At 38.9% G+C, this 9,249-nt stretch overlaps 2 protein-coding genes across 6 annotated transcripts; both read right to left on the reverse strand.

The window, feature by feature from the left end:
* Window positions 1-204: 204 nt before the first annotated feature.
* Window positions 205-3,731, reverse strand: gra (granulito). 3 transcript variants are annotated; one of them, XM_038711607.1, is made up of 7 exons: window positions 3,063-3,731; window positions 1,995-2,077; window positions 1,844-1,896; window positions 1,540-1,597; window positions 1,115-1,221; window positions 949-1,007; window positions 205-695 (listed from the first exon to the last, which is right to left on the reverse strand). In XM_038711607.1, exons 1-7 carry the CDS (start codon window positions 3,098-3,100, stop codon window positions 668-670), a joined length of 426 nt encoding a protein of 141 aa, XP_038567535.1. In that variant the 5' UTR covers window positions 3,101-3,731; the 3' UTR covers window positions 205-667. The 3 variants fall into 3 exon arrangements, with proteins under 3 accessions (XP_038567535.1, XP_038567533.1, XP_038567534.1); XM_038711605.1 differs by having other exon boundaries at window positions 1,995-2,158; XM_038711606.1 differs by lacking the exon at window positions 3,063-3,731 and having other exon boundaries at window positions 1,995-2,945.
* A 265-nt stretch (window positions 3,732-3,996) lies between these two features.
* Window positions 3,997-9,170, reverse strand: rbm12bb (RNA binding motif protein 12Bb). Of its 3 annotated transcripts, none has more exons than XM_038711604.1 (2): window positions 9,153-9,170; window positions 3,997-6,266 (listed from the first exon to the last, which is right to left on the reverse strand). In XM_038711604.1, the coding sequence occupies exon 2, from the start codon at window positions 6,242-6,244 to the stop codon at window positions 4,340-4,342; it is 1,905 nt and encodes a 634-aa protein (XP_038567532.1). In that variant the 5' UTR covers window positions 6,245-6,266; window positions 9,153-9,170; the 3' UTR covers window positions 3,997-4,339. The 3 variants fall into 3 exon arrangements, with proteins under 3 accessions (XP_038567532.1, XP_038567530.1, XP_038567531.1); XM_038711602.1 differs by lacking the exon at window positions 9,153-9,170 and adding an exon at window positions 8,592-8,732; XM_038711603.1 differs by lacking the exon at window positions 9,153-9,170 and adding an exon at window positions 8,571-8,707.
* Between the last annotated feature and the right edge of the window lie 79 nt (window positions 9,171-9,249).

The following is a 9,249-nucleotide window of genomic DNA, read 5'->3' on the forward strand; positions in this document are numbered from 1 at the left end:
TGATATTGAGTACCTTCTTTTCGTGTTTCCATTTTGAAATTCCTGCTCTGCAGAGTTGGGTAATGTTTTTTGTGTGTTTATCACCATGAGCGACACCATTGGCATTACATTTAATCATTTGATACATTGTTAATATAAAAATATTAATTATTACAGCCTTAAGTTTACATGACATGTCAGAAATAAAATGTCAACACAACAAACTGTTGATCCAAACTGTCCTTTATAAGACAAGAAGTCAACATGTTCAGTAGGACACGATACATCACAATGATATTGTAACCCCAGCTAATACAGCTGATGGCAAACATCTTTTTGACCACTGTCACTTCAGGTAGAGTTTGTTTTATGAATCTAATATGAGGAGTGATGACCACCACAGCTGAAAAGTAGGCATTAATATCGTATGTTTAGAAAATGTTTACAAAATATAAATACAAAGCGTGCACAGCAGAAAAACCCAGGCAAAAATGCAATACTCAAACTTAAGCAAATAAAGTGGTGTTTAGTCTTATCACCCCAAACTGTTATCAGTCTCATTAAAAAATGAAAAAAAATATATGCATCTTTAAATGTTAGTTTAAAGTCAAATTAAATTCACCACGACAAAAGATGAGAAAACAAAACAGAAACACTGTTTGGGGTAGCGAACACCTGTGCAAATGTCTTATGGTGAGTGAAGCCTTTCTGCCATCCTAAAAACAGAAAATAATATTAACAAATAATCTTCTATACCTTTCATCTTTGTGACTTTATTAAGTTACCACACAGAATTCAACATAGTAAAAAGCACCCATAGACCCATAGTAAATAATACAGTTAAACAATGATAGTCAGAACCAGTAAAGAGTGAGTTATATATTTAAAAATAATTACACTGATTGTATAATTAGCAAGAGTATCGAAAAGGTTTGATAAACTGAGTTCGCATTTTTTAATTAAACTCACGTTTCTTCTTTTTCCTCGTTGCATCTCATTTCATGAAGCCTTAGATGCCTAACGTCTCTCTGTTATGATAGCATAGAAACATAATTCAATCCAAGCTGCACAGTCATTATTTTGTCCATTTTGTGAGGATGCCACAATAAAAATTTAATACAAACACCCAACTTACTGCCTCGGTTAAGACTATGGGGTGCTCTGGCAAGAATTCCGGCTTCCTCCTGGCCTCAGGACAACTTGCCAGACCAATTAAAAAATCTCTTGAGTAAGATATTCTGCCTACAAAAAAACAAAACAATGTATATGTGTGTGTGTGTGTGTGTGTGCATATATATATATATATATATATATATATATATATATATATATATATAGGCTCTCTCCCCCTCTACCCACACACACACACACACACCTATACATATAAAAAAAATAATCAAATCACCATTATGAAAGAGTTCAAATCAGGCATTAAATATTCTTTATATTTACTTACACTGACAATACAGCAGCCTTATGTCAAACAACTGTAAATTACAATTTGAAAAAAATAATCTCCCTGCTTTAAGTAAACATGTAAGTGTACAGCATGTGTCTTACCTTCTTTCTGTTTGTGGAGGTTGACAATCCTGTAGAACTGCTCTATGCCAATTTTTGACTATCAAGCACACAATTAAGCAAAAATTGTTTTAGAAAACTTTATCTTGTCTAAATCAATTGCTTCACAGGCAAATGGCTTACTTAAAGTCATTTTAATGGGAAGTGTGTAAAGAAAGAAAAATGTGAAAGGCCTTTTCGCAATGTTTTAAAGATAATTAATTGTAGGGATAATTGACAGAATAATAGCTAATTAAAATAACTAAGTTTGCAACCCCCAAATATTGTCTTCTTTGGGATTTCTTACCTCTTCTTCCTCCATCAGTGCTTGTGCACATGTAGCAGCATTTATTTTGGGCTCTAAATGAAGAGACAGAATCCACACATGAGCACGCATGAATAAAGTGACACCTTGGATCCATTCCCGTTAGTCAGACCAGCTGGTGTGGATTGCTTACCAATGTCAACCTGGAGGGAGCGACGCAGGGGCCTCGCAGGCTCCAGATGTTTCTGGAGAATTCTTCTCCTTGATACCTCCATTCTGGTGTCAGTAAGGTTCAAAGATGTTTTAACCCCACTACACGGCTTGCTCGTCACATTTATACTGGATAGCGTTGTTTTACTACGGGCAGACATCACTGAGGTTTCAATAGATTACTTTTCAATGTTTTCCAAAGTGCAGTCTTTTAGGGGTCCTTTAGTGGGTCAAAGCCACCGGCATGACAGGAATTATTACAACTTACTCAAAAGTGCCTGAGAAATGTTTGGGGGTTACTATCTATGCTAATCTCAGGCTTCAACTGAGCTTTCCCAATGTATAGCTGTCACTGAAAATAGTATTAACTAGCTCATAAATCATGATAAGTATCCTACATAATTTGACAGTAACTTTGGGCTTCGCTAGTGGAGCTAATTACAAAAAATAACTACTAGAAAATAAACAAAACATTTAGCAGTCACTGACCAGGGATGACTCTGGCTGAGTGTAGCATGCCAGCTAACGTGAGATATTTAACAGAAACGACTGAAATTGGCCCCATTAGCTTAAGCAGGTAAGCTAACTTTTAATTCATTATCTGCAACACATCTCTAACACTTCTTTTTCCAACACTCTTTTTACCATAATTGTGGATTAAAGAAGCAACTTTGGAAACAGGTGGAAAATGCTTGTTGCTCATCACAAAGTGTTTCATGGCAGACATCTGTGTAAGCCATGGACTGCATGATAACGGCAAGCGGCTACCATTAGCGGTTAACGTTTACGAATAACTGCTTTACTAACGGTCGACAAAGTGGCTATAATGATCATACACGGTTTCGGATTTTAACATAAACACAACCACATACGACTGTTAAGTGTAAACAAGCTGACGTTAAGTAAAATGACGACAAATTAAGCTTAATGATGCATAAGTTTCAACTGCAAAAACAGCGGGTGACTGACCTAATAACTCATTCGGGAAAGTTACGAGTTCTCGATGTAGTCGTTTTACTTTATAAAGAAGACATTATGTTTAATTATTCACCTGGTAATTTCCCTCTGCGTGGTTTTCGGACTGCTCATTCAATCGGTGTCATGCCAGTCAAAGCAACCCATAACCTCCGGTTAGAAAGACTTTCAAAATAAAAGCTCCATTCATTAGTGGGTAAACTTTTTGCTGAATAAGCACGAGGCTTATATTCGTTATTGTGCGTTTCCAAAACATTTTTGGCTGTTTAATTTTTTTTCCAACATGTTATTGTGAAAGTGTGATGGTCAGAAATGCTACAAAAATTCCATTTTCATTTTTCAACAGGAAATGGTTTAAAATTTGCCACACAATATAATTACAGGAACATACATCGCTTATGGATTGCGTGCTGAGATTCCAGCAATGGAATTTCTGCCATTGCTGGAATTCTGCAACTGTTTTCATTTAGAGTCTAAGCACTAAGACCTTTCAGAGACGGCATTTCAACAGCAAACAGTGTACTGTTGACAAATATAGGGGACAATTCCAAGCACCTAAATCTTTCAGTGCCATTAGGTGTTAAATGTTGTAGGTTTATAACTTCTTATATCTGCTATACACCCAAAGATGAGGAATAATCATGTACATTGTGGCATCAGTGAAGTTTTTAACCAAACTAATTCAAATACTGAGCTCATACCCTCCCTCTGATATAAAAAAAATCCTCTTGTTCTACTGGTGAGATGGTCCACATTTTAGATTCTCCCAGTGGTCACTGTTCCTCTCGCTAGTGATTATGGCCTTCATAAATCTTCCTCTTGGACTGATGGATTTTTATAGAAGGCAAATACTGTAAATAGCAACTTAATATTTAATCATGAACAGAGACAGTTATCAGTAACTGATCTGTTTTAATTGGTTGTAAACCTGCACTTATATACACATCGTTTATGTCAGCAGGCAAAATTTGTTTGCACTGTGACAGATCTGTGAAGAAAAACTGACAACCTACAGGTATGTGTCTTTATAAAAACACTCACAATCACCACATAGTACAATGAATTGTAAATTTTTTTCCACACAGTGTTGTAAGTACAAACAAAAATGAGAAAGATGTGAGAAAACCAAAAATCTAATATTTCACTGAGAGAAAACCCACATATAGTCAGACTATATTACCTTATGATAAAAACAAATGCAGTTAAAAAATATATAGCTAAATTTACATTTACATATTTAGCCATGGCACATGAATTCAAAAGAAAAAGAAAATGCAGTACTTCCCATAAATCAAATTTGCTTCAATTAACATTGTGTATATGTCCAAACCTTACTGCTAGGGCATGCCACTTTCACACAAGTAGAAGCTGTATTTTTCTTGGGCCGATTGGTCTTCCACTCAGTTCCTCAATTGCTGTTAACGCCTCCGGACGGGACTCAAATACTGCAGTCGCAGAGCCTTGAGGTTTTCCCCTCTGGTCATATTGCAGTGAGACCGATCCAGGGATGATTCGATATCCATAGCAAAAGTCATAGATTTCTTCGCTTCTGATTTGGAATGGTAAATTAACTAGCCTTACACAGGTGGGACCATCAAGATTCTGCACCGAGGCACCAAAGCCGCCACGAACGCCATTACCTCTGTCTGGTGGAGCATAAGGGGCTACGGCAAAAGGCTCATAATCCCCACGGATACGACCCTTTACATTAGTCATTGGTATATTACCGTCACGAGGAATCCCAAACTCAGGGTACTCAGTGTCACCAGTGTGATAGGATGCCTCGCTTCTCCTGCTCAAGTATTGCTCCTCCCTCGGCAGTGGCTCTTGCACCATTGGAGGCTCAACACCCAACTGCCGCATCTGAGAACGTGAAATGCATTTCAGTAAGACTTCTGACCCCAGAAACCTTCGTCCGTTGAGAGACAGTACACTCATAGCCTCTGCCTCAGACCGGAAGAGAACCAAAGCCTTTCCAACCCCAGCTCCTTTATGGTCACGTAGCACAAACACTTTGTCCTCTGTGATATTAAACCCAAAGAAGAAATCCATGATCTCAACTTTCCGTACATCAAATGGCAGGTTCCGCACAAATAGACACACTTTCTCAGAGTCATAAGCATCACCAGGGTGAGATGGAGTTGTCTCCTGAAACTTTTCAGTGTTTCCAGAAGGGCTGACATCCATGCTCTGAGATTCCAGAAGGGCGATCATTTTCTCTCTTGAGATTGGGCGTGTATAAACCCATCGGTTGAGAAACAGTCTTTTTTCGTGACTTAAGGCATCACAATAGTCACGCAGACTCTTGAACAGCACAAATGTGGATCTAGTTCTTCTCCCATCAAGGCCAATTAAGTGCAGGATCTGGTCATCTTCAAGTTTTGCATTACGAAAAAGCTTTTTTATGTCTTCTTTTTCAGCTGCATAGGACAGATTGTCCAACAAAACGCAGTACTCATCCTCAGAATGAGCAAAGGGCCTCTGAGCCAAAGGAGATTGTGACCTTGTGGGATGTTGTGGATTCCTCTGGTTGCGAACAGGTGATCTCTCCCTTTCAAAGTTGTCGTACGATTTGACAGCAATTGACATTTTACCAGTAGCCCGACGCCATTCGTCTGCTGTTGTTGTGGAAACCTCCACATACCTTGACCCAATGTACCTCCTATCCCTCTTCAGGCCTTCAAATGAATCCTCTCTTGTTGCAAATTTGACAAGACCATTCCCATTCTTCGCACCATATCCATTCTTCAACAAGACTATTTCATCAACATGTAAACCACAGAAAAAGTCACGGATTTCCACCTCAGTCACAGAGAAAGGCAATCCTTTCAGAAACACATACAAGAAGTCATCAGTGTTTGAAACCCTCTGGTGCTGGGGGGGAGGGGTATGACCCGATCTGCTACCTGATCTCCGGCCCACCTCAGGGTCCACAGATCTTCTAGTGTGTCTTGTGTTCTCCTCAAGATGCCTCTTTTGATCTAGCTCAACATGTTGTGTACTTCTTTCAAGGACGCTCTGCATTTCTGTTTTGCTACTTAGTAGCAATGTAACAGATGCACCCTTAATGCAACCCCCTGACCGTGTCATGGCTCTTCGTGCGTCTTCATCTGAAGCAAAGATAATGAAAGCTTCACTTCGCTCTCCACCAATTATATGCACCCCTCCATCTGGAATTTTGAGGCCAGTGAAGAACTTGCGAATATCCTCAGAGCCTGCTGTGAGTCTCAGTCCCTGTAAACGGATGACGACCGCCATGCTGAAGCACAAACAACAGCACCTGCAGACAGAAGGGTATAGAATAGCATTATTGCCAACTGAGCTTCTCTAGCTCAGCGCCAATTCCAATATAACACCACTCAAATGGAATAGCAATGTGAGAGGAGTCACCAGAGACAAGGGACACCATAGTGATCAAAGCCCACAACTCTTTTTAAAAACCAACCAATTCCAATCGGTGAGGTTAACATAACAATTTAACATATACTTTATCTCACGCTCTGGAGTGGAAAGCTGAAACACAAAATATTGAACTTAAAGAATCTGCCTTTCATTGAAATGGCAGCTAGCTTTATCAAGAATATTAACTACAAACCACATTTCAAAACAATTCCAACCTAAATGTATTTACTGTTCAATTCAATCAAGTTCCACATGAATCTTTCTCAAACCTGACTTTATCATTACTCAATATATTTTTGAAAACACCAATGCCACAGCATTCACCAGTACATTCTAAAATGCAATCCAATGCTGGCAAAGCAACACAAAATCTATATGGCACAATCATTTTCCTTTTTGCCCTAGATCTACGTTTACCTTTTAATCAAACCACTAGAATCAATCAATCAGTCATGTTAAATAAGAAAATGTTGCGCACAGCTCGCATACTTGAATCTTAATTATTCAAATCCATTACTTATAATTCAACTAAAGCATTTATGTTGATCTGAAAATCACTACTAGCTTAACTTATCTAAACAAATATGCATCTTGCAAATGAAATGCCTTAAAGACCAATTCTTTAAAAAAAAAAAAAACAGCTGATAAAGTTGTAATCTTCAGAAGCCTGAAGACTAATAGACTGAAAATGTGTCCCCTCCCAGAAAGCAACAGTCCACAGAGGATTCACCATAGCCCTGATTTTATGTTTATGATGCCTTCCCAACAATAATGCTGCATCCAGGTGTCCATCACAATGGTAAGTCAGAAATTTTCAAGTTTATCTCCAAGTTATTTCCACTTATTAAGCCAATAATGTGATCAATAACCCCAGGGGCTGAACAAGATTTTTTCCCGATGCATTTGACAGCCTTGTTGATCCATTTGGTCTTGAAATGTAGTCTTGGAAGAAGCCAGTTCTTCAACTGAGACACAGCAACTACGCAGCAAGTACAATATCACCGTGCTCATATCAGCACCACCACAAGCCAAAAACGCAACAAAAGTGATCATTTTTATAACTTGTACATTTACAACACTGATCTCTAAACAAGATCTATTGCCTTACCAAATGCCAACAGTCAAAAATGTACGGCTGTGCTAATTGCAGCCCACCTTTGTCCCATTAAAACCATCACAGCATGATAAAGACAATACTAGTGGTTTCTCATATTTAAACTAAATAACTACCATCTGGTTAATCCCTTCTGTTAGTGGCAGTTATTTCCCAAAGCATTCAGCTATTTTTGAGCTTTGTAATATTTTTTCTAAATTCTTTCAATTTTAAAAACTAAGTGATCAAGAACGTAAACCAACAAAACACACATCGCCATTCATAACTCATGATAATTATGATTTTTGCTCTTAAGACAATATTTTATCCATGGCAGAAACACTTATTCCTTCAGTTTAGTCCCGTGTTGGATCAGTTAGCAGGTCATATATTCCACCTACAAGTAGTTCTGACAGGAAAGACTCTTCACCATGGAGCACACCACGTTCCTGGCCAAAACATACTAGCAACAAAGGACGCACAACTACATCAACTTTCCTGCGCACTTGCAGGGGAGTGCTGAAATGAGGATGTCTTGACACGGTTCGTCCACTCCATCGCTGCGTTGCTCTTACTCGTCTAACACAATATTCCATTCATGGCAGCAAAAATGGATTGTATTGATTTGTTTGGCAATCTCGACCACAGCTGTTCCTTCCGAAGGCTGGCGATTTGGTTAATCCGAGCAATGGCCTGTTAGCAAATCGAGGATCCTCAAATTGGTCATCCACGTATTTAAATCCACCGTGCGGGCATTAAGTTCACTGAAGTACAGTGCCACCCCAACTAACGTTAAGCTAACCAAAAACACAACTCACGCATCGCCACCTTTAACAACGCCTTTATTTCACCGTTATATATCTTCACGTGATACAACGTGCACAATCTGACATTACTGTAACGTCGTGTGCAATTTCACTTGGCTAATGTACGTCTTTCAGAAGGTGGCAAACGTCCTTTCCGTCCAAACAAAGCTTAGCAAAATGTCGAGCTGAGCTAACGTTAGCTATGTAGCCAGCTAGGCCTGTAGCTTCAGCTCATCTGATGGCAATGACAATGCGTTTTCCATTAATAACACATAATAGCTACCTGGCCGACGACACAACTTACAGGAATGACAAGCACAGATTCTCGTGACAAATCGAGAATAACAGATATTTTCAGATCAATTAAGTTCAGCTTCGTTTCACTCTCGTCTCGAAGATTCTTCTTCTTCGTCTTCTTCCGTGCTTCAAATCACGCGCTGCAATCCGACGGTGCATACCGCCCCTATTGTCCGTGAGTGTAAAACATCATACCCCATAACGCGTTTCTGTATATTAAATCTGTTTCATTTAATTATTTAAATAAAGCCATTCTCACATGATATTGTTTGTCTCTTTGTATCTCCCACAGACCTTTAGCTCCACTCTCTTTCCATTTCACTACATTGAACCTACTAACGTTCAACCTAACAGCACATTCTCAACACTTTCCTTACCGTATGACGCTTTTTTTTTAACGATATGTTGCCTTGAATCCTGTGTGTCCTAGACATAATCCTAAATTTACCTTAGTTACTCACTGACAGACTTGAGAATTATGTAACAATATTCTATCCAAGTCCAACTCTCCCACAGCACGCATTTCCTGGGCACAAAATTAAAAAAACAATTTAATGTATGGCAAGACCAAGGAAAGTGGTTTCGGTGTAGGGGCCCGAGGTTGCTCTCTCATTTCTCTGCCTCGCTGTTTCGTTGCTTATTAAACATAATAGAACTGGGGCTTT

This window comes from Micropterus salmoides, unplaced genomic scaffold (genome assembly GCF_014851395.1).
Source record: "Micropterus salmoides isolate LMB-PRFRI ecotype aquatic unplaced genomic scaffold, ASM1485139v1 Ms_hic_scaffold_11, whole genome shotgun sequence".
NCBI classification, from domain to species: Eukaryota; Metazoa; Chordata; class Actinopteri; order Centrarchiformes; family Centrarchidae; genus Micropterus; species Micropterus salmoides.